Source organism: Cryptomeria japonica, chromosome 9 (genome assembly GCF_030272615.1).
Source record: "Cryptomeria japonica chromosome 9, Sugi_1.0, whole genome shotgun sequence".
NCBI lineage: Eukaryota > Viridiplantae > Streptophyta > Pinopsida > Cupressales > Cupressaceae > Cryptomeria > Cryptomeria japonica.
This window is the reverse complement of record NC_081413.1, coordinates 45067117-45093905: the sequence shown is the minus strand read 5'-3', so window position 1 is coordinate 45093905 and position 26789 is coordinate 45067117. Positions and strand designations below refer to the sequence as shown.

The following is a 26789-nucleotide window of genomic DNA, read 5'->3' as shown; positions in this document are numbered from 1 at the left end:
GGTTACGCCCTACAAATGATCAAATAAATTTGATCAAACGGGTTTATGGGGAGACATAGTGTCGGTATGAACTAATCAGCACACGTTATTCATAGTTTTCACCATGAATACATTTGATTATAGTGGCTTGGAAGAAGATGGCTTTTCTTTTGCTACCACTTGGGTCGTTCTCTTCTCACTAGTAGTCCTAATGACCACACAGGAAGACAGGCCCTCTAAAGAATAAACAAAAAGAGCCTATTGCTCAAGACACAAAAGACAATGGTTCAATTTTAGTGCACCAATTGAAGTGTTTGCTAAGCTATGAAGACAAGGCACACAAATAAAATTACAAAACCCTAGCTAAGGCCCTGCAACAAAATTGTTAGTAGTTTGGGTTGTTTCAAGTGATAACCCCTTCCTGCAAGCACACAAGTTAGGTAAATTTTAAGAAAACCCAAAAAGACTTTGTGAAAAGGGGCCTTCAACAAAACGTATTTGCCTCCAAAGAAAGCTACACAAACCAGGTTAGCTAGATCTGCAAAGGTTAGCCGAAAATAAACCAGATCTGAAACCCTAAGTACAAAAATCCGAAAAGTCGAATCGAAAAACTTGAAAAATTTGCAAAACAGAATGCACAGACGCTGTTATACCAGACACAGACGCGTCTGTCCGACACAGACGCGGTTCTGTTATTCACAGACGCGGTCTCAGAACACAGACGCCTCTTTATTCTGCAGACGCGATCAGATGGTTCATAGACGCGATTCGGGATCACAGACGCGACTTTCGGAAACCTGCAAAAATAGAAAATGACAGAAACACAGACGCGATCCAAGATATCACAGACGCCTTTGAAATACAAAAACGCGATCCGAACACTCGCAGACGCGGAAAAAACCTAAAATGTCGTCGAAATCGTCCGATCTGCAACTTCAAAAATGCAAAATCTGCAACTAAAATGTTAAATGCAAAGGGACAAGAGTCCCACCGGGCGTGCCAAAATGTATATGGGGAAAATGGATAGCAATAAACAACAATATTGAAAGACTAAAATGGATTCAACCACCAAACCCTAGCCTAACAATGAACAAAGATCCACCATAACATATGAAGATAACCTAAGACAATGCAAATAACTCAAAAATCACAAAGATTATACCATCACATGTCCACTAGGGTTTTGATCTCCATTCTTCCTATCTCCATTGATCTTGTTTGATATGCTTGCTCTCAGATTTTTGTATGCACAAGAGCTCAACAAAGAACGGAATGTGGTTGCAAGTAGAATTATAGTGTAGTCAATTGATCCAGTAGTTAGGGTTTGGTAATGAAGAAAGCATCTCCTTAAATAGAAGACACAATATGAAATGGAGGGTTAAGATTGAGAGGTGTAAAAAAAGAGGTCGGCTAGGATTAGAGGGTAGGTATAAGAAATACCAAAATAATGAAAGAGGTAGGTGGTGTAGAAATTAAGAGATGAATGACATGTGTCATGTAGAAAAAGATAATGAATTAATTAAATAAATAAAGATTTATTTAATTAATAGAAGAAGTAGGACAATTAAATAAATAAAATATTTATTTAATTTAGGAAAGGGATAATTTAAATAAATAAATGTATTTATTTAAATGAGAAATAAGGCTAGAAGAGGATAAATGAATTAATTAAATAAATAAAGATTTATTTAATTAATAGAAGAATTAGGCTTAGATAATTAAATAAATAAAATATTTATTTAATTAGACATGACAATTTTGGGTATCTACACCAAGGTTTTGCAAAATCCGGGTCTTCATCATACAAGGTCTTCAAATATTCAAAACCTAATACGATCACTCTCATCTCTATTAACAAATTCCTTCTCCTACTCAATACATCGACAACTTTGTTATATTTCCCACTTCTATGCTTCAACACAAAGGTGTAACTTTGCAAGAATTCAACCCATCTCATATGTCTCTGATTCAACTTACTCTAACTGTTCAAATACTGCAAAGCTTGATGATTTGTATACAATAAAAACTTCTTAGGCAACAAGTAATGTCTCCATTTCTTCAAGGCTTGAACTATGGCATAAAATTCTTGATCATACACTAAATATCTCTTCCTGGCATCATTCAATTTCTAACTAAAATATGCTACTGCTCTCCCTTCTTGACTCAAAACTACTCCTATTGTTGTTCCACTTGCATCACAATCCACTTGAAATATCTTATTGAAATCTGGTAAAGCCAATATATGCTTCTTAGTCACTTTCTGCTTCAACAATTCAAAACTCTTGTTTGCTCTGGTGGTCCACTTGAATTCCTTTCGATCTCCCCTCATTGTCTTAGTCATACAGTTACAAACTGAACTGAAATTTCTGATAAACTTCGGGTAAAATCTAGCCAATCCATGAAATGATCTTACCTCTCCAGTGCTTTCCGGTTTAGGCCACTCAACAATCACTTTCACTTTCTCAGGGTCCATCTTTAAACCATCCTCAGATATCAAAAAGCCCAAATAGACTAACTCATCCTTCATGAAAGTACACTTATTGATATTGATCAGTAACTTCTCTTCTCTCAACCTCTATAAAACTTGTCTTAACTGCAACAAATGCTCCTCTTTTGTCTTACTAAAAATCATAATGTCATCCAAATACACAATAACAAACTTACCCAAGAATTTCTTCAATACCTCATTCATCAGCCTCATGAAAGTACTCAGTGCATTAGTCAATCCAAAATGCATCACCAACCATTCATATAGTTCTTCATTTTTCTTAAATGTTGTCTTCCACTCATCACCTTCTTTGATCCTGATATAATGATATCCACTCTTCAAATCTATCTTTGTAAAGTATTTTTCTCCACTAAAACAGTCCATTATGTCATCCATCCTAGGCAAAGGAAACTGGTATTTCACTATGATCTTGTTTATTTCTCTTGAATCAGTACACATCCTCCATTCTCCATTCTTCTTAGGTGCTAATACTATTCGTACTGCACAAGGGCTCAAACTTTCCCTGATGAAACCTTTCTTCAATAGCTCTCGCACTTGTCTATTCAGTTCTTCATTCTCTGCCGGTGTCAATAGGTGTGTAGCTTTGTTAAGAAAACTAGCTCCGAGAACCAAGTCCATGCAATGACTAATACTTCGAACAAGTGGAAATCCATCAGGTACATTATCTGAAATGATGTCCTCATATTCTGTCAGCAAATCTCTTATCTCTGTTGGGTGTTCCCCTTCTGGTTCTGGTCTCTTAGTCTTCTTAGGAATTAAGGAAAAACACATAATCTCATGTCTCAGTTCATCCAAGAATTTCCTTCCATCCACTAAACAAATTCTGGCATTCGTACAGGCTTCACTCTTCAAAGGTTCCTCCAAAGATAACAAGGTTTGCTTCATCCCATTGGCCACAATAGTGTATGTATTCTTCCTCCCATCATGTATTTCCTATCTATCAAACTGCCAAGGTCTTCCCAACAAAAGATGACAAATATCCATAGGCATAGTATCACACAAAACTTCATCATGATAATTCCTAATTTTCCATTTTACCAAACACTCTTCACTTACTAGCAAATTATGTTCATCCTGAATCCATGCTATCTGATAAGGCTTAGGGTGTTTCAATCTCTCCAATTTCAACTTATTCACCATCTCTTATGAAACAAGATTATCTAAACTACCACTATCAATAACAACTTTACAACACTTACCAGATACCTTACATCTGGCCTTGAACATGTTCTTCCTCTACAAAGGTTATTCATCTCCTGCGGTATAACACAAAGCTCTCCTCATTATCAACAGTTCTCCATCTTCCAGTTTATTTTCTGATCCGGTGGGGTTTTCTTCCACCACAAGTGCTCTTCTGGTAGCCTATGTCTTCTTACATTCAAATGCACGGTGTCCTTCTCCTCCACACTTAAAGTAGGTTCCTCTAAATGTCCTCTGGTCTTGTCTTCCAAAATTCTCATTTCGGTAACCATTTGGTTCTCTCCTTCAGTAGAAATTTCTATCATCCTTCTGGTATGAATTACCTTCCTTTCTCACTTCCTTGTCCTTGTTCTGGTCTGTATTGATTCCTTTTCCTTCGTTATATTCTCTTCCTCCTTGAAATCTTCCTTTGGCAAACCTTCCACGTCTACCTCTCTATCTCTGCTCATGTCTTTTGTTCAATTTGTCTACAGCCTTTATTGCATACTAGTAAGCCTCTTCAACACTCTCCAATTTGATCATACTGAGTTAATCTTGTATATACATCTACAATCCATTCAAATATCTTGCAATCTATTCAACTTCATCATCAACATGTCCGGATCTGCTGTTCAACTTGTAAAATACTTCGGTGTACTCCTTCACACTAGAGTCCTTTTGTCTCGGATTCTGCAACTTCCAGAACAAATCCACTTGATAATTCGTCGAGACAAACTTTGATTTTAACTTAGCAATCATCCTATCCCATGTCTTAATCTTTTCTTTACCTCTTCTCTATCTATCAACTTTCAAATGCTCCAACCAAAGAGATGCATGACCTTTCAACCATGTATAGGCATATTTCACCTTCCTCTCTTCTACAGTATTTTCAAAATCAAAATACTTCTCCATCTCTGAGATCCAATCCATCAATTCATTTGAATGTAAATTCCTATCATATTCTAGTGGGGTGAAATGAGGTTTAGTGTTCGCCCTACTCAAAACCCTTAAAAACCTTTCCTTCTCTGGATCAACTATTGGTAGGTTCACTTGTTCTGTCGAGGCTTCTTCTCCTTCATCTTCACTCACATCCTCAATATGTCAGCCTCTTCTCTAGGCTATCTCCATGACTTCTAACTAGGCTGCTATTCCTTGCAACATCTCCATCATACCATGGTCTGCATTCCCACGAGATCAGCCATTCCTAGTTCCTCTTTGCGCCATTGATTCATGCCAGTCCTCTGTAATTGTAGGTCGGATCCACAATCCACGACCCTACAACAAAATTTTAGGACACACAACCTCTAAAATGAAACTTCACTCTGATACCACTTGAAGCAGTCACCGGTGAGGAGGGACCTCAAGGAGATCAGTCCAAACCAGTCAGCAAGAGAAAACACACATATATGATGGAGGCAAATCAGAATAGATTGTTTTATTGCATGAAATTCGATTACATCCAATCGGTAACAACTAGGTTACATCATACCAACACACAAGCCTGGTAAAATAGGTCAGAATGGGACCTTGAATCAAAAGACCTATCTTCTAGGCATTGTCTATCTATCTGATACTTCTTGATCTTCAAATTGATTACATTCTATAGCATGATTACAAATATATATATCAATCCAAAGGATCTGGTCGGCCCAAAAAGGATCAAAACCCAAAGAACAAGACCTAATGTGCAAAATGAACAAGGTTGGCCTCCACAAAGAGATTCCTCTAGAAAATCCAAAGGATGAAACATAGAAGGTCATCCATATGCCAAGCAACATCGAGATCAATGCCCAAGGCTCCACAAGCTTCAGAAAGGGTTCTGGTAGATCACCAAAATAGGTCTCATGCAACCGGTAACAAGAAACTGACAAGGAGATCGATAGCGATATCTTGCCGGAAAGTGATCCAAATGAGATGTGGTTTGAAAGAAAGAAAGATGATCAATTCTTCAAGTAGAATCCAACTCCATAGGATCCGGTGAGCCAAAACCGGGATAAACAGAAAGGAAAACTGAAACTACAAACAAAACAGAAAGGAAATGTTTTTTGTGTATGCAAGATTGCTATGAACCGGGGATGCTCCTACATCAATGTTCTAAGATGAATATGAGATGTGGTGAGATTTTGTCTAGTGACATTGAGATATCCTAGGGAATGGATTTGCATTGTATGAGTTTATATAGAGTTATGTTAATGGTTAAACGGTTATTCCTCTTGAGTAATATGATTCTATGGTTATGTTCTTGCTGATTTATGTATTCATGTATATAGTTAACAATGCATTGATGAATAATGGTAGTAATGTTGCTTTAATAAATGCTAGTAATAGCGCATGTGTAATGGTTATCCTAAAAGAAATTTTTTTTATCTCTATTTGTTGGCAGATTTTAATTTAATTCTCTAGGGTATTTTGGTGGGCATTACAATATACATATACATATACATATACATACAAACACACACACACACACACACACACACACACACACACATTGCTCCCCATACTATGAGTTGAGAACCCACATCATGTGAAGTCATCATCGATGAGGAGGGACCTCAAAGAGATCAATCTAGACCAGTCAACAAGAGTAAACACAATAGAAACACAAATATATGATGGAGGCAATGCAGAAAAGATTGATTTATTGCATGAAATTTGATCACATCCAACGAATAACAACCAGGTTACAACATACCGACTCATAAGCCTGGTAGAATAGGTCAAAACCGGGCTTGAATTGAAAGATTTGTTTTCTATGCACAGACTAGCTACTTGATTCTCTTCTTTGTTACATTCTAAAGCATAATTACAAATATATATATCGATCCAAAGGATCCAGTCAACCCAAAAGGGATCAAAAGCCGAAGAACAAGACCTAACATGAAAATAACAAGGTCGACCTCCGCCAAGAGATTCCTCTAGAAAATCCAAAGGATGAAACATAGATCATGGGAAAAGGTCGGCCAAATGCCAAAGAACATCGAAATAAATGTCCAAGTCTCCACAAGCTTCGGAATGGGTTCCAGAAGAACACTAGAATAGGTTCAGGCAATTGATAACAAAGAATTGTCAATCTGGTAACAAGAATCTATCATGGAAACTAGTAGTGATATCTTGCCGGAAAGTGATCCAAATGTGATGTAGTCTAAAATCAAGAAAGATGATCCAATCTTCAAGTAGAATCCAACTCCACAGGATCCGGTGAGCCAAAATCGAGACACACAGAAAGGAAAACTGAAACTGCAAACAGAAAGAAAAACAGAAAGGAAAATGTTTTTGGTTGATGCAAGATTGTTGTGAACCAGGGATGCTCCTGCATCAGCATGGGTTCTCCCCGCACTATGGGTTGAGTGCCCACGGTTGAGGGTCTCTCCCCACAACGTGGTGGTGGGTTAAGCCCACCACCACCAAAATTAATTAAACTTAATTTTTTTTTAATATATATATATTTGGAAAGAACAATAACGCAGTCAATTTATTTTATAAATAAGGATTGATTAAAAAAACAATAAACCCCAACACAATACACTTCTAGAATTTTATTAAAAGAAATTTACTAAAAAATAGATTTAATTCATGAATAATAATCTGGGATAGGAAAACCCAAAACAACCCCTATTTTTAGAATGAAAACTTTACACCAAAGATCATAAATTGAAATAGATTCCTAGGGAACTCCCCAAATAAATATTATTCCTTTTAATCTATCAAAGAATTTCCTGAAAACAAAATACACACAAAGTCTAAAATTTCTAGAGAAAAATTTCCAACATCCCTCGGGTAATAGACAAATTTTGTACAAAAGCCAAATAAGATTTCTCTTTTCAAATAAAATACACACAACAAAAGAATTTATACCCCTACCTTAAATCGCATTCCTGGTAATCAAATTCGCAGGCAAAACCTCCAGATCATGCTCCCGACAACACACATGAAACCAAAGGCAAAACTCCAACCTATGCAAAATCCTCGTTGCCAAGAACTTCCGTCCCAAAATCCAAAAAAAGAAACAACAAAGAGCCAACCCCTTATTCTGGAAATTTTCCAGAATATAAAAGGGTTTTTCCAAAACTCATCATAGGAAATGGAAATTTCCTAATTCACTCATGCACGTACAAAAGACCAAAAAGCAACTTCCTCAATAAAATTTAATTAAAAACTTTTAATTTCAAATTCTCATAGAATCAAAATCAATTTATTTATTAAATAGTAAAATAGGACTCTACAATTATTAAATCAAGCTTATATTAATTTTAATAAAAATAAAACTTTACTTGATAATTACTTAATACATCTATAATATTAATTTATTAAAAAAAAGATCAAATATTAATTCATTAATCCAAAACTAACATATTAATTTAATCCTTAATAACTTTGAATATGCAACCACATTCAACAATAATTAATTACTCAAGGGTAAAAATGATTAATTGAACTAACTTCCTTATAAACAAAATTTAATAAAAACTTAATAATTAAAAATAACCAACACATAAGACTTTAGCCAAACTTAACAAATAACATACCATACCACAAAACAAAGGTGTCGGATTAACGCCTAAGTGGCGATCTGTTCGGCTAACAAAGACAATTGACACTTCTCTAACCGAGCAAGGACGAGGGTAACATCAATGGCCTTAAGACCAACATAAAAAAACATAAAATGCTACACAAAACAAGAAATAACTAACATACACCTGACATTACCATCGAAGCCAATAATATAAAGTTCACTAGCCAATAGTATAACTTGGGCTGCTGCAACGTAGGTTAGTACATCAAAATCCCTTATAAAAATAATCATTCTTCATCCTATGAAATATTACAGAAACATATTCAATATAAGCATCAAGTCCTAAGCCAACCACACATCCTCAATTATCCATATTCCCTATTTATTAGAATTTAATATCGAATATATTCATTAATAATGTTATAGCAAAGGTATAATGTCACAATACCTCCTTATTCATGGCCAACCTCGAGGGGAATTACAAGCCTTAGCATGACATCTTCATTGGCATTCTCTTGCACAATTATTCCTTTTAGTTCTAGACAATAATTGTGAAGGTTGAAGATAAATGGATATAGGCTTCTTTTGTTCCTTTATAGGGGGAGGAATGGAAGAAACCCCAATAGGTTGATAGAGACTTGATGCCAAGAACTTTCCTTTGTAGAAAGTAGGAAGTGAGACTAAGGCATATATAGGAGAAATAGAAGGAGTAGGAAGAATACCAGGTCCATTATGAGGAGGAGGAATATCCATGTGTGTAGTGTCTCTAGGTTTACTCAAGACCATGATCATCTCATTTTTCCATTTTTGATAAGATAAGAAAATGATGTTATTTCAAGGCTTAAGAGGCTCAATTTTTTAGGCCAAAAGTAATCAAGAGTGAAATTTCTATGCTTTGCAGTGGGTTAGTAAAGGCTATGATTAATTATTATAATAGTACCATTACGAGGGAATTTCAAACATTTATGAATTGTAGAAGGGATAACATTCATGGAAGAGAGCCAAGGATGTGCCAACTTTACACGAAATTGATCTGGTGTAGGAATAATAGCAAAGGGGACATCTAAGCACTTAGTACCAACCTCAACGAGAAGGGTGATAGAACCAATATTAGGGAAAGAAAAACCATTAAACACCTTAACCATAATATCAGATTTATCATATGTTACTTGATGCAATTTTTTAGTATAAAGACATTCTTCAATAATCACATTCACTATACACACTAGATCAATGAGAACCCCTCATGAGAGTTTGTGTTTGATCTTTGCAGTGATACATAATGGACCATTGGGTGAAACAATAGTCTCACTAGGATCGAAAGTAATACATAAGTCTTTTGGAGGTATACGTTTGCTAACAAGGTTCACAATATTATTAGATTATATACCAAGGTCATTAGGAGAAAAAGAAAGACTTAGAGTCAACAACATTGGTAGAATGAGAAGACAACAAATTGGTAAAGATTTGAAGGTTTTGATTACGAAAAGCTAAAAATTTATTCCCTTTGTCATTGACACCAACTATAGATATATGTTTGTTATCAATAAAGTATTGGATCTTATTTCTCAACTAGAAACATTTCTCAGTATCATGGCCAGGTTGACGATGATATTGACAAAAACCTTTAGGATCATGGTAAGATGACAATGGTTTAGAATTGCCAACTGGTTTGATGGGAGGAATTTGTAACACTTTAGCATTCATTAACCTCAATTTTATACTTTGAAAAGACTTAGAAAGAGGAGTTAATTATTTTGTAAAGTATTTGGATAAAGGGGCCACATCGATGTCACGACTGCCACTTGAGTATTGATGTTGTCATTTATCTTAATGAAAGATTTTTTTTTTGAACTTCATAAAATATTGTTAAGCACTCTCATTCTTATCAACCAGAGCCATTGAAGAGGATGATTCAAATTGACTCACTTGAAGCTGATAATTATGAAGCACTATGCACAATTACATAAAAGAAGTAAGCTTAGAAAATAGAAACTTATCTCTAGTATCTTTTTGTAAATTAGCAATACCATCATAAAAATAGAAGCTTAAACTCAGAAAATAGAAGCTTATCTCTAGTATCTTTTTGTAAATTAGCAATAACATAATAAAAATAGATGCTTTTTTTTGTTGAACTTCAAAAAATATTGTTAAGCACTCTCATTCTTATCAACCAAAGCCATTGAAGAAGATGATTCAAATTGACTCACTTGAAGCTGATAATTATGAAGCACTATGCACAATTACATAAAAGAAGTAAACTCAGAAAATAGAAGCTTATCTCTAGTATCTTTTTGTAAATTATCTTATCTCTAGTAAACTCATGAGAGATGGGTTCTTGTGAACCACTACTCATGAAACATGGGTCAATGAGTTTGACTCAAAAACTACACAGTTGAACCCTGATAGCAATATCATAGCTGTAGTGCCCCTCCCTGATTCATCTTGTCTTTTGTGCATTAATAGATCATATTGATATAGCTTAGTTTACTTTATGATGATTTGATGGTATCTAACCATGTACTAACCCTAATTAATGATTATACTGGATACGATGATGTTTATGATAGTGCTTGATTGTCATGACTGTCTTCTAAGTGTATTTGTGATAGATACAATATCATATCACTCATTGCGAGCAACATATGATAGTATGATTCTCTTCACTTGCCTGTGTATTTACGTTATATATATTGCATATGTTGTTGTATATGTATTGGTGGTGACAGGTTTGCAGGTACAAGACACCGACTCCACCTGGCTTCACAGGTCTGAGCGTGTCTTTATCCCAATGGCAAGTTGATCAAAGATGACATGAAAACCCATTCTACACTTTAGGTTTAAGTTGATTACCCTTGTCCGTTTAGAGTCTTGGTGTGAGTTGTTGTTTAGTGTCAAGTGGTTTCTTGAGTTATTCTATGTTGGATTACTTTGCAGTGTTATGATTTTTTATTAATTAAATTATTAATTAAATAATTGATTTATATAGTTTAATAATGTTAAATTAAATTAATGGATTTACATAGTTTATAATAAAAAAAATTAAATAAATAGTTGATATAAATATTTAATATTAATGTGTGATTATTAATTAGATTATAAATTAATTAATTTTTTTATATAATTTATTAATATTAAATTAAATTAGTGGATGGCATTACTATTTAAATATAATTGCCGATTTAATTATTGAAGGTTATTATTTATTAATGTTATTTTGTGGATCATGATATTTGGCATTTATAATTATGCATGTAATATTATTTATTTACTATTATATTTTATACATATGTGGTAGATATTAATGGCATTGAGTTTAAATTATTATTGGCTAGAACATTTATATGTATCCGTACTTTTAATTATTTGCTTATTATTTTATTTATTTATTGTTGGCTTATTTATTACTTATTTAATTATTTATTTACTTTATTGTTTATTATGTATCTATTTATTTATTGGTTATTTCTTTGTTATTATTTCTTTACTTACCCCTTGTTATGATTGGCCCTCTTGGGATTTGTGGTTGTGAAGATATTATTATTTAATTGCTTATTTATTTATTTATTTATATTATTTTGTCGTTTAACATTTATTGGGCATTTGATTTATTAATTTTATATTAGCGCTTTCTATTTTATTTATTGGTTAATGGGATTATTTATTATTCCTGCCCATTTATTTATTTATTATGTAAGTCACCTACCCTCTCCCATTGTTGGTTGTGAGTTTTGGAGATTGTAATAATATTATTTTATATTATTATTGTTTTAATTTTTGAGATGGTCGATAAGAAATATATTATTTTGGTTTAATTATTTATCTATTATTTAATTATTTACCCTACCTACCCTATTTTATTATTGGTTGAGATATTTGGGTAAGTTAAATAATATTATTTTATATTGTTCTACCTCAATATTTGGCATGGTTGGTATGAGATATTATATTTTGGATTATTTTGATTGGTTGGAGAAGTTGTATAGTTTTTGGATCAATTTCTATTCATTGGGAGATTTGAGTTTATTGTGTGTGTGGCTTGGCTGGAGAATTTTCTGAGAATTATTCATTTAGCTTTTGGAGCTTAGCTTGGATTTGCTTGAGGTTGTGATTTTTGTTGGTGGATTGAAGATTTGTCTTGTCACTTTTGCAACAATTTTGCATTCCATAACTTCTATTTTCCAGTTTGGCGATTTTAAATCCTTCTTATGCAATTTGATTTTAAAAGATTATATTCTTCGTGTCTGTGAAAAAATATATGTTTAATGTATTCGTTGAGATTTTATTCGTGATTTTGGTTATTGAAAATTTTGGTATTTAGACTCTCGTGCTTGTGCATTGTCGTGAATGAGTTTATCCATATGATGTTGCATGCTTGATTGATTTCACTATTGGACTGAGGGAGATGAGAAATGCCTTGTTGAGATTCATTGGGCTCATGTTGAATATTTTTTTATAATGAGATTCTTGATGTTTAAGGATTATTGGTTGCCCTTGTAAGGCTGTGATATTGGCATATGTTGTTCATGTTCTTGGATATTATTATTTGATGTATAACCTTGGCTATCTAGGTTATGATGCATCTGAGAGCCCTTGTTCTTGTATTTGATTATGTTGTTATCCTAAGGTCTAGGTGCATGATTAGGGAGAGTGAGATTCCATGAGTCTGCCGAGGTCACAAGGAATAGACTGCTAGGATTCCTTGTTGGCTGTAGTCGGGGTCTAGACCGTCTGGATAGCTCATTGGATTTTTATTGTATTAATCAAGTAATAATATAATAACTAATCTTAGGTGGGTTGGGTAGTAGTCTCATGATACAAGATACATAATCTAGATTACACTACATAGAATATAATCCATGAATCCATCTACATTAAGAGAAGATATGAATCCACATCCATGCACAAGAGCATCCAATGAAGAACATCCCAATGGAAGAAGACATCAAACCACCCGACCATGTGGAACCATAAGGAACCACCCCCGTTCTAGGAGATGACACAAGATTCCACTCACACTCTAGATCTAAGCTGACACCTAGCTACCAAAGAGATGAAATAACTCCAAGACCACAATAATGACATAATCCACCATATAGGACATCCAGAGGCACCACAATACAAGCATAAGGAACTAGGATCAACATGTAGGGTAGAGTGTGCTGGTATTTTGGTATGGTTTTGTCATTGATGTCAACACCTACTAAACTCTTATCAACTCTCGCACTTTGGAGAATCACCAACATTCACCGGCAAGCAAGTGACTCATGCACAGTCACCGGTATTTGGTACATCAGCAATATATATTGATCACCGGCACTTGGAATGATATGGAAAACACTTGGTAATGTCGAAGACATCGTTTGGACATCTTGTCCTGGAGTTTTGTTCATTGGTATATTCATATTTGCATATTTGTTGCTATCGGCAAATAGGTCCAGGGTTACACCGACAGGTTTATCTTTTCCAGATCAGCATGGCACGCTATGGAGATGATTAATTATTGTTGTAAATGCATTAAGCCGATATGTTCAATCGGTTATTGCATCGGATATTGTATTGTTTGTAAAATGTTTTTATTGTAATATCTTGTAGAGCTGACCTACTAAAATTGGTCTTAGGTTATGGTATAAATGTAAGATCTTATTTGTAAGATCAAATGTGGAATGTGAAAAAGGATTGTGTGAAGGTATATGTGAGAATAAGCAGAGCTATACACACAGACATCATTTGAATATTGAAGGAGTATTTTTTTGTGAAGACAATCAGAACTACACCGGTACTGAATCCATCATATGAAGATGCTATTTTGTGCAGTACATTCTTATTGGATTTAACCATCCAACTATAGTTAGTGTGACTCCCATTTTGTGATTGAGCAGTGAGCTCTAGGCGGTTGGCCTTTCTGCATGTGCAGACCCCATTTATGTACACTTACTATCTGCAGTAGTATCATCTGATTGTGGGTAAGGTTTCCCACCATGGTTTTTCTCCTTACAGGGTTTCCACGTACAAATATTGGTGTTATGTGTTGTGGATGACTTTGTGTTTATGTTTCATGCACTAATCCTTACCGGTATAGCAATTAACTGTTAAAACTGTCTACCGACATATTTAACTAGTTTACTAGTATTAACCATTAAGTTGGTTAAGTTGTTTTTGGTTTGAATTTATTTGACAACTGATTCACCCCCCCCCCCCCCCCTCTCAGTTGTCTCCGGGACCTAACAATTGGTATCAGAGCATAGTCCTATTTTCAGAAGTTTAACAGCTTGAGGAGATCCAATGTCTACTAACTATTTCAGGAAGGACAATCCTAAACTTGATGGAACCAACTATGGCATATGGAAGATCAGAATGGAGACACATCTAAATTGCATTGGAAAAGACATCTAGGATTTTATAAAGAATGGTTATACTATTGTTGTATACTTGACTAAAGATGAGGAAAATGATTGCAAAGCAAGAGAAGCACTTTTGAGCGCATTATCAGATCAACAAATCATGGGACTATCAGATAGGTCTACTGCTAAAGCTATTTGGGATCATTTGGAAACACTAAATGAAGGAGATTCCACAGTCAAAATTGCAAAACTTGAAAGCTTTCGGGTCAGTTATGAACATCTGAAAATGGAAGAAGATGAAAGGATTTCTGCTTTTATGGAAAGAGTAAATGAAATTGTTTTGGGTATTAAATGTTGTGGAGGAACCTTAAGTGAGGATGAAATTGTTTCAAAAGTTTTAAGAGGATTTCCACCAGCATATAAAATGAAAGTCACTGCTATAAATGAGTTAAGAACAATGCCTAATACATCAGTTACTGGAGATACATTAATTCGGAAACTTTCAGCTTTTGAAATTGAAGAATTTGGTCCTGTTGCTACTATAAAGATAGATTTGGCCTTTAAAGCATCAACATCATCTACTCCATCATTTGACAAATCTGATTGGAAAGCCTTTTATGCAAGAGAACTTGAAGAAAGTAGGAAAGAAAATGAAGAACTTGAAGAACTTGAAACACTATTTGCAAGGAAAATGCCTAAAGGTCTAGTTGGAAGTAAGTATGAAGGTAAAGCACCCTTTAAATGTTTTAACTGTAATAAGATTGGTCATATGGCTTCAATATGCCTTGATAGACATGCTAGACTAAGATAAGAAGCTAGAAGAACATACAAACCTAACCCTGAATATCAGAGATATAGATTTAAGAAGAATAAAGACAAATCTTGTTACATTGTTGATGAAGGCATGACTGATGATTCTGATGAGGATCCAGTAGACAATGGATGGGTTTTTGTTGCTATAACAAAAGTTCAACCTACACCTACCACTCAACCGGTAGTACAGGCCCTGGCAGCTAAAGTTGAAGTAAAGGATGAATGGATCATTGATTTAGGATGCTCCCATCATATGCCAGGAGACAAAGGTAAATTCTTGAACTTTCAAGAATACAATGGAGGCTTAGTGAGATTTGGAGATGACAAAGCTTGTTGAATCAAAGGTAAGGGTACAATATCTCTTGATGGTAAGCATAAAACTGACAATGTTTACTATGTTGAAGGATTAAAGCATAATCTTTTAAGTGTTGGTCAATTAGTTGAGAAATGAGTTCAGTTACAATTCAAAAATGGAAAATGCAAAATCATGAATAGAACTGGTTTGGAAATTGCAACCGGTAATTAGACTAGAGGTAATATCTTTCATTTGAATAACAGTGAAAAGACATGCTTAATTGCATATATAGATGAAAGTTGGTTATGGCATAAGAGACTCTATCATGTAAACTTTGATTGCATGGTGAAGATCAGTACTACTAAGGCAGTTAGAGATTTACCTAAAATTGTCAGACCTCATAATACAGTATGTAAGGAATGTCAACTTGGAAAACAAGTTAGAGCTAGTTTCAAAAGTATTCTAGAAAAATCAAATAATGCTCTTGATTTGATTCACACTGATTTATGTGGTCCAACTAGAACTAAAAGCTTACAAGGTGATAGATATTTCATGCTAATTATTGATGACTATTCTAGAATGTGTTGGGTTATTTTTCTCAGAGAAAAATCAGAAGCACTTGGAAAGTTCAAACTGTTCAAAGCAATGGTAGAAAATGAAATCGGTAAGAAAATCAAATGTTTCAGATAGATCAAGGAGGTGAATTTACATCTAAGGAATTTAATACATTTTGTGAAGTGAATGGAATCAGAAGACAACTATCAGCACCTCAGACACCATAGCAGAATGGAGTTGTTGAAAGGAAAAACATAACTATCTTGGATGCAACAAGAAGTATGTTATCAGAAGAAAACCTACCACATGTATATTGGAGAGAGGCAGTCAGTACAACGGTCTATACATTCAACAAAGTTCACATCAAAGGTGAAACCGGTAAGACCCCTCATGAACTATGGCTGGGTAATACTCCTTCTCTTAAGTATTTCAGAATTTTTGGAAGTAAATGTTATATCAGAAGAGATGAGTATATTGGCAAATTTGATCCTAGAAGTGATGAAGGAATATTTCTTGGTTATTCAGCTAAGAGCAAGGCATATAGATGTTTTAATAAAAGATTGCAGAAAATTGTTGAAAGTACAAATGTAAAAATTGATGAACAATTCAAAGGAACTTCAAGGTATATAGACTCTAAAACAACAACAAAATTTTTGACAAATGAACCTACTCTGAATCCATCGGTACAAAATGAAGATCCAGTTACCCTGGTCTCATCTGAGGATTCCACAGTAATTGAGGAACAACAACAAACCAAGACACCTCGCTATGTAAGACTGAATCATTCTGAAGATCAGATAATTGGAAACAAATTTAAAGGAGTTATGACAAGAGGAAGATTGGCAAATGAAGAGGTATGTCTTATTTCTCAAATTGAACCATCATCTGTTAATGAGGCATGTGAAGATAAATTTTAGATTAAAGCTATGGAAGAAGAATTAGAACAAATTGAGAAAAACAACACTTGGACATTAGTTCGCGACCTAAAGATAAAAATGTAATTGGAACCAAATGGGTATTTAGAAATAAACTTAATGAAGATGGTAAGGTTGTTAAAAATAAAGCAAGACTAGTGTGTAAGGGATATTCTTAGAAGGAAGGAGTTGATTACAATGAAACCTTTGCACCAATAGCTAGAATTTAGGCAGTCAGATTATTTTTGGCTTTTGCAGCACACAAGAACTACAAAGTTTATCAAATGGATATTAAATGTGTATTTTTAAATGGAGATCTTGAAGGGGAAGTATACATTGAACAACTTGATGGATTTTCTTTGATAGATGACAATGATATGGTTTGCAGGTTAAGAAAAGCTTTGTATGGATTGAAACAAGCTCCAAGAGCTTGGTATGCAAGATTGGATAAGTATCTTTTAAAGATTGGTTTTACTAAAGGAGATGCAGACAACAATTTATATTATAAAGTAACTAATGATGACATCTTGATTATAGAAGTATTTGTTGATGATATAATCTTTGGAGGAGAAGATGGATTATGTAAGGAATTTTCTATTAAAATGCAGCAAGAATTTGAAATGTCTATGATTGGAGAAATAAAATTCTTTTTAGGATTGCAGATTTCACAGACTGATAAAGGTATATTCTTGAGTCAATTCAAATACTTAAAAGAGTTACTAAAGAAATTTGGGATGGAGAACTCTAAACCAGTAAGCACACCTATGACAACAAATGACAAATTATCACAAAGGGATGAATCTACACCTGTTAATCTGACTAGATACAAATCTATGATAGGAGGTTTACTGTATTTGACACAAACCAGACCTGATATTATGAATGCAGTATGTATTGTTTCAAGATTTCAAAGTAATCCCAAAGAAAATCATGAATCGACAGTAAAAAGGATTTTTCGGTACTTACAAGGCACTACAAATCTTGGATTATGGTATCCTAGAGATGAAAACTTTGAATTATGTGCATACACAGATGCAAATTGGGCAGGAGATGTGGATGATAGAAAAAGCACCACCGGCGGAGCATTCTTTCTTAGAAATAGATTAGTCTCTTGGTTGAGTAAGAAACAAAGTTGTACATCTTTATCAATAGCAGAATCAGAATATGTTGTAGCAGCAACTAACTGTACACAGGTACTATGGTTTAAGCAAATGTTGAAAGACATAAAGGTAAAATGCAATGAATCTATTACTATCTATTGTGATAACACTGTAGCAATTGATATATCTAAGAATCCGGTATTACATTCTAAAACCAAACATGTTTGTATCAAACTAAATTTTCTAAGGGAAAATGTTGAAGCAAATGAGATAAAACTGGTTTATGTGAATACTAAAGAGCAGATTACAGATATTTTCACTAAACCTTTGCCTAAGGAAACTTTTGAATATCTCAGAGATCAGCTTGGAGTCATACCATCATCGGTAGAGACTTAGACAGTTGATGATTGTCATCAACCGACAGAATTAATAGAGAAATCTTTTATTCCGGTCTTTGATGAGAAGCTACTTCTCAAGGGGAGTGGTTGGTATATTGAATTGATTGGTATTTTGTATATGAACTTGGTTTTATTGTAACTTTGGCATTTGATGTCAAAGGGGGAGAGATTGGTATGGAAAAAATTTGAAAAACACAAGGAAAACACATGTTGCTCCCAGGGGGAGAGATTGTTATTTAGGAGAGATTATTACTCTGTGTATCTATATTTTGATTTCTAGTTATGATCTTTTTGGAGATTGTTGGTTTTTGGTATTTGGCATTTCTGTTTTGGCACTTTGATGGTTTTTCCATCTTGTGTTGCCATCAATTCCAAAGGGGGAGATTGTTGGTATTTTGGTATGGTTTTGTCATTGATGTCAACACCTACTAAACTCTTATCAACTCTGGTACTTTGGAGAATCAACAACATTCACTAGCAAGCAAGTGACTCATACACAGTCACTGGTATCTGGTATACCAGCAAGATATATTGATCACCGACACTTGCAATGATATGGAAAACACTTGGTAATGTCGAAGACATCATTTGGACATCTTGTCCTGGAGTTTTGTTCATTGGTATATTCATATTTGCATATTTGTTGTTACCGGCAAATAGGTCCAGGGTTACACTGGCAGGTTTATCTTTTCCAGATCAGCATGGCACGCTATGGAGATGATTAATTATTGTTGTAAATGCATTAAGTCAACATGTTCAATCGGTTATTGCATCGGATATTGTATTGTTTGTAAAATGTTTTTATTGTAATATCTTGTAGAGCCGACTTACAAAAATTGGTCTTAGGTTATGGTATAAATGTAAGATCTTGTTTGTAAGATCAAATGTGGAATGCAAAAAAGGATTGTGTGAAGGTATATGCGAGAATAAGCAGAGCTATACATGCAGACATTATTTGAAGATTGAGGAGGGTTTTTTTGTGAAGACAATCAAAACTACACCGGTACTGAATCCAGCATATGAAGATGCTATTTTGTGTAGTACATTCTTATTGGATTTAACCATCCAACTGTAGTCAATGTGACTCCCATTTTGTGATTGAGTAGTGAGCTCTAGGCAGTTGGCCTTTCTACATGTGCAAACCCCGTTTATGTACACTTACTATCTGTAGTAGTATCATCTGATTGTGGGTAAGGTTTCCCACCGTGGTTTTTCCCCTTACAGGGTTTCCACGTACAAATATTGGTGTTATGTGCTGTGGATGACTTTGTGTTTATGTTTCATGCACTAATCCTTACCGGTATAGCAATTAATTGTTAAAACTGTCTACCGACATATTTAACTGGTCTACCGATATTAAGCATTAAGTTGGTTAAGTTGTTTTTGGTTTGAATTTATTTGACAACTGATTCACCCCCCCTCTCAGTTGTCTCGGGGACCTAACAGAGTGTCATCACATGCTATCAGAGGATATCCTATAACTCTATCCCGACATCCATGATACACATGCGGAACCATCTCAGCCTTTGAGGAATCATGGGAGTTTGGTTTATCTGGTTACCAGATCTTCCCATATCTCACTCTGGTTTACTCTAGGCCATGAGATGGGGCATCACCACAACACATTTCTTATCTTACTTAGATGAGTTACTACTACCCAACCAAAGTGAGATATGGGAAGATCTAGTAACTGTATAAACCAAACTCCCTTGATTCCTCAAAGGTTGAGACATTTCCACATGTGTATCATGGATGGTAGGAAAAATTTATAGGATATCCTCTGATAGCATGTGATGACACTCTACCCTACATGTTGATCCTAGTTCCTTATGCTTGTATTGTGGTGCCTCCTCCGGATGTCCTGTATGGTGGATTATGTCATTATTGTGGCCTTGGAGTTATTTTATCTCTTTGGTAGCTAGGTGTCAGCCTAGATCTAGAGTGTGAGGGGATCTTGTGTCATCTCCTAGCATGGGGGGTGGTTCCTTATGGTTCCACATGGTCGGGTGGTTTGATGCCTTCTTCGATTGGGACGTTCTTCATTGGATGATCTTGTGCATTAATGTGGATTCATATCTTCTCTTAATGTAGATGGATTCGTGGAGTATATTATATGTAGTGGAATTGAGATTATGTATCTTGTATCATGAGTAAGTCGTAATTATAAAGGAAGAATATGTAACAGTATCTTGAAAACATATGTAATAGGATTTGTAGTGGATTGAGATCTTGATGTATTGTAACATAACATGATTGTTGAGTTCATTGTAAATTACTATGTTGTAAAAGGATATTCATTGTGGATGCAATTCTAGATTGGAAGAAACTATATGAATGTTTCAATGGAAATGATGTTATTCTTGGTTCATGGATATCTCTAGAATACAAATAAGAATGAGTAGCTTGTAGGATGTATGATTATACTTAAGGAAATGAACTAGATTGCGTTAGTTGATGCCTAATTGATAATTCATGATAACATGACATGTTAGAAGGTTTGGAAAGGGATTAGGAATATTTGGTTTGGTATTTTAAAATGAATCAAATGGATAATGGGATATGATAGGATATGCATTTGTTGAATAATGATTCTCATGCTAAGAAGGAAAGTAATCGATTAGGAAATTCATGCAATGAATGTTGAATGGTATCATAGATGGAGACGTGTTTATGTGTTAGAGTTATTTGCATGATGGCATTGAAGTACCCTAGGGAATGGTAGATGTTGTGATGTATTCCTCTTGCATAATTATGATGTTAAAAATATTTTATATAATCTTGTAGATGTTGATTAATGCTTTTGATGTAATAATAATTTATTGTGTTGTGTTAGTAGATGTTTAAAAAAAAAATTATAGTTGGTTGTATTTCTCTAGGGTATTTTGGCGGGCATTACAATAGCAATAACAATTCTTTGAACATAATGATTAGGCACATGATAAACACTTTTGTGAATGCAAACATTTTTATCTACTAATAATATCAGTTTTTTTTTAACTCTTTGCTTACAACAAATAAAATAAGTCAAAGTAATCTTAGGACCAATGTTATATTGGAATTGTTGAATAAAAGAATTAGCCAATTGTTGAAAAAAAGTAATAGAATAAGGAGACAAAGAACAATACCATTTCAATGCTTTATCTCTAAAGGTTATAGTAAACAATTTAGCCAAAGTCTTTGGTCATGAGCAAAATCACTACATAAAGTTTTAAATGTCTTCATATGAGTCAAGGGGTCACCTTTTCCATTGTACAAATCCATTTGAGGAACTTCTATATGCTTATGAGGAACCGTAGGGACCATGTCATCAAATAATTTTCTTGCTACATCAAATGTAGGAAAATTGAACTTGGATTGAGTTATGGAAGACAATTGTCTTGGAATAAATGAACACTGAGAGTGGGGGGGGGGGGGGGTGAATTAGTGTTCTACAATTCACAAATTTATTAAACTAATTCTTAAACCACCAGATGCATAAGAGTGAATGTAAAGTGTGGAAACACAAACCAATCAACCACAAAACCATAACACCAAAATTTTTACCTGGAAACCTGGAAAGGGAAAATCTATGGTAGGATTTGAACCCACAATATTATTATACTTGGATCAGGAGTATGATAATATTACAAAAAGAGGAATGCACTTGCATTTAGGCACACTGCCTAGATCTCACTACTCAAATACAAAAGAGGGTTACAACACTATCCTAAAAATGATTATAATAGTGTCTGAATTGAAGAATAGAATCTACTAATGCCAAATAGCATTTCCGATTAAGCACAATCTGACTATATTCCTTTGTTCAACTTATCTACTTTGTTCTACTGCATAGTCATATACCGAAGCACCAAATTTGCCTATTGATGATCATTTTATCATCACATACCAAGATTCACACATTCAACCATATCAAAATGATCATACAAGTCAATCTTATATATCTGCACCGCTAAAATAAATCAATTCTCATGTCGGCTTCCAAAAACCATATGACACACAACATGAAACGTGCAACCAACAAGTCAGCTCAATCCATCCACAAATCCATATGCGGACCTAAACAAGATGATAAAAAGATTCACATAGGTCAGCCCAATCTCCTCGAATATAAAACAAATCACCAAAATTAACCCAAAGATTCTGCACCACACGTTACATCAAAATAGCTCTATTCTACCTGAATTACCGAATACTGGAACTTCATTCTCGCTCATGAATCAACATCAGATACCAGAATCATAGAGTAAGTTGCCTCAAACCTTAAATCATCTACCTCTATCACTGCAACCAAAATCAAGATCTACACTTTGTACTCATACTCTATCGGTTACTGTATTCCACCTTCCAGACTTATGTCTAACGATAATAAAACTTTTGGTAAATCAAATTTACGCACAGTGGATATGATTTCATAACTGAGTTGCCATCAATGACAACTCCTAAACATTTCTCATGCAACAATCTTCACTGAAACAGTGTCTCTTGCCAACAATCTCCCCCTTTGGCATTGATGGAAACATTGTAAAAAATGACATTGTACACTCAAAGGCTGCAAAACTCCAAAACTCAACAAAACTCAACAAGATCCCGCCAAGAATAATAATATACATTTTTTTTCACCTCTCTTTCTCTCTTTCTCCCTTTCACAGCAATGCCAAAGATAGAAGTTTGCCAAAATTTATGTACAAGGATATACATAGTTACTTACAAGAATTTGAAAATATCTGCAAATATTGTTTTTAGGGACAACAAATGATCTTCCCAACTCTTCTTTAAATTCTCCAAAATATTGATCAGACCACTAAGAAGGTAGACATGCATCTCTGGTCCTCTTTGATCTACCAGAACACTCTTGTTTAGAGAAGTCATTGCATCTTGCTTGCTACTGATCAATGTGTCTATCTGAAGAGTGATAAGGCTTCTTACTTCTCCCACTCTGCCCAAAATTTTGTCCTTTTCCTGAATTAAGCTCTTTATCTTGTCAATTATACCCATAACTTTAGCTTCAAAATTTCTAGCCAAAACTAATTGAGGTGCATAGGATTGAGATATGCTAGCTAATTGCCCTTCATACTCTTTTATTTTCTTGTCAATGTCAATAGGGAACTTGGGAAAAATTAGAAATGACTCCTATATTTGACCGCCTTTATCTAATGCATCTTGTATGTTTTTCATAGCGGTTGTCAAACTCACCCTGTCTCCTTCAATCATCTTCAAAATTATCCTTAATCTCATTGCATTAAACTGAGTCAAAATTCTAGCATCTTCTACTTTCTCCAAAGACACAAAATGAGAGTCTACTACATTGAGCATGGTTCTAAGCTTAGTGGAGGGAGTATCAGTTGTGTCTGGTTTAAATGATGTCAAAATTTTCTCTAACACTTCTACCGCCATGGAGATCAACTCTTTATCTTTGGAGATATACTCGAGTAAGTCCTCACTCACCTTCGCTCATGCAAGAGCTGCAATCTTCAACGCTTGAAATAGAGAATGAGAACTCAAATCAATAGGTCCTTGAGAAAAACCATCTAAATCAGTGACAATCTATTTTCCTTTGTCTGCTACAGTATCTCTTGCCACTGTTACCGGAGCCTGATCATCCTTCTCTTCTCTTTTCTCCTTCTCTACCACCTCTACACTAGCATCTTTTACAACATCTTCATCCTTCTCAGCATCAATCTCTCCCTTCCCTTCATCAACTATTTCAATCTCCTCAGCTTCCTTTTCAGAGTCAATACTTATCACCAGAGGATCTTGTTCAAATTCACCAAAGTCATCAAGCTTAGTAGTGTCATTATCATTTGTAACTATGGTTTTTTCATTTTTCTTCTTTTCCAAAACGGCTCGCTCAGATGGTTGTTCTTTCTGCACATTAGGAATCTCTATATGCTATTCTGGAATGAAATTATTGTGTGCCCGCTCTTCTGGCTGGGTGTCATCTTGTGTCGAATTTACATCATATCTGTGCACTTTCATAAATTGTTTCAAAATTGCTTTAGTCTCTTTGACAACTTCATCTATCTTCCTGTACATAATTTTATTAACTCTCCTTTTTCTTTTGAATATATCCTTTGCAAGCTTAAGCAATCTATCTACTTCAGCTTTAGAAATTACAGAAGACAAATTCACTAATATATATTCTTTTATTCTCTCATCCTCTAAGCTGGTTGTATGCCTCCTTGCATCCAAAATATCATATAATCCCTTGAGAATCATAGATGATAGATCTATCAAGGCTTTTCTATAAACATTCATATATTGTACAAATGCTTCCTTTATATCTCTCTGATCATTATCATCACAATTTTCATAATATACAGGTACATTTTTCAAGTTACCTTCCTTAGCACTAGATCAATTATTTTAGTTAATGTCATTGGGGGTACAACATCCTAAGTACCTTCTACTTTTCCAAATTTTAGAACTTCATCCAACTCAGACTTTTGCTTCTTGCTTGTTTTTGCTCTACTTGATGGCTCAACTTCTATCCTTGGCTTCTTGGTCGGTTGGGATCCACCGGATTGAGGCTTCTTCACTACCCTAGCATAGGTAGCTATCTTGTTTACCTCTCACATTGCCTCATCATTATCTGTCTCTACATCTTTAGTAGTGGCTACAACATATTCCCTTTGTGGATTCTCCTTCTTCCCTTTCTCTACTCCACCAGTTGATTTTCTTTGTGGCTTGGGTGGAGGAACAGGTTTCTGTGCACTAGAGGTAGGTGCAGAATTGGTTTTCCCTGGCTTGGATGGCTTGGGAGAAGTGGAGAGTGGTTTTGTCTTCTTAGGCTTTACCATGTCCTCCCCCTTTAGAATGGTCTGCTCCCTATCCCTTTGAACCACTTCCTTTGTTATTCCTATTTGTTTTGCAAGCTCTTCAACTTCTTTTCTGACCTTCCTTTTCCTTCCGGGCTCAGTGAATTTATTGTGCAAGTCTAGGTCCTCTTTATAAGTATTGGACCTCTCTTCTTTTCCATCTACCAGTTTTTTCAGAAGGTGTTGTGCATATGAATCAAGTGTGTTTCCATCCACTTCATACCCCATGGGCATGAGCCAAATTGTTCTAGGTTCAACTGCCTCCATGTGGCATTTGTCTTTGTCTACCATGAAGCATATGGTATCCTCATATTTTTCAACAATATGCTTTGGAATCTTCTCTCTGCTTTTCATCATAGCTTGAAGTGATTTGAAATAACCCCACAAAGAAGATTTATGTGCTACTACATCACCCAATCCTTGCAAACCTTCTTTAATTTGAACTACCACTAGTTTATCATAAACCCATTGTACTTTTCCTATACTAGAGATTTCATTCAAAAAGTAAAATGCCAAACAAATAATCATAGAACCAAACTTGAAAACATGCTTCTTATCTTGCTTGATCTTCTTCAGGTTGCTCATAAGCTCACTGAGAAGTACTCCACACAGATCATATTTATTTTCCTCCTTGAGAATCTGATAGGCTGCATCTATTGCACTACCAGATACTGAATTTTTTTCTACTAGACTAGTACACTTTGTTTGCATTGTGTTGTCATTGATGTCAATCGGTATAGGATGGCAAATGGTAGATTGATTTGGAGTACTATTATTGATGCATGAGATTAGAGATATTTCTCCTATTGTGTGTGATTGCATCTTGATGTCTTCCGCTATCTCACCAATATATCCACCTTGTGTTAGAGTTGCTAACCGATGCACACACTTAGGATTAAAAGGTTAAAGTTTGGAAACCACTGATTCAACCCCCCCTCTTAGTGGAATCTTGTGTTCAACAATTGGTATCAGAGCCTAGGTTCCTGATTGATAAGCTTTCTCCAGCTTGGGTAGATTCTAGTATTTGAACACAATGGTTTGTTTAGTTTTAATCCCTACTCCTGTATTTCATGGTTCAAATTATTCTATTTGGAGTTGTAGGATGGAATTCTACCTGTCCTCCCTAGAGTTTGATGTGTGGATGTCGGTTGTTAATGGCTTCCCTAGTAAAGTGAGTCCTCCCACCGATTTAGAAGAAGAAAGAAGATACCGGTGTAATGATATAGCAATGATGGCTATACTCAATAGGTTGTCTAGTGATGTCTCTTGACAGATGGACAGATGCAGATTGACAAAAAACCTATGGGACAGATTGAAGAAACTTTATGGAAATGAACCTTGTACTACAGAACCGGTTTGTGAGAGAAAGAAA

General features: G+C 34.8%; 1 protein-coding gene across 1 annotated transcript; it reads right to left on the bottom strand.

The window, feature by feature from the left end:
* Positions 1-24146: 24146 nt before the first annotated feature.
* LOC131858260 (uncharacterized) lies at positions 24147-25684 on the bottom strand. The gene is made up of 3 exons (XM_059211451.1): positions 25176-25684; positions 24558-24843; positions 24147-24467 (listed from the first exon to the last, which is right to left on the bottom strand). The coding sequence occupies exons 1-3, from the start codon at positions 25682-25684 to the stop codon at positions 24147-24149; spliced, it is 1116 nt and encodes a 371-aa protein (XP_059067434.1).
* Between the last annotated feature and the right edge of the window lie 1105 nt (positions 25685-26789).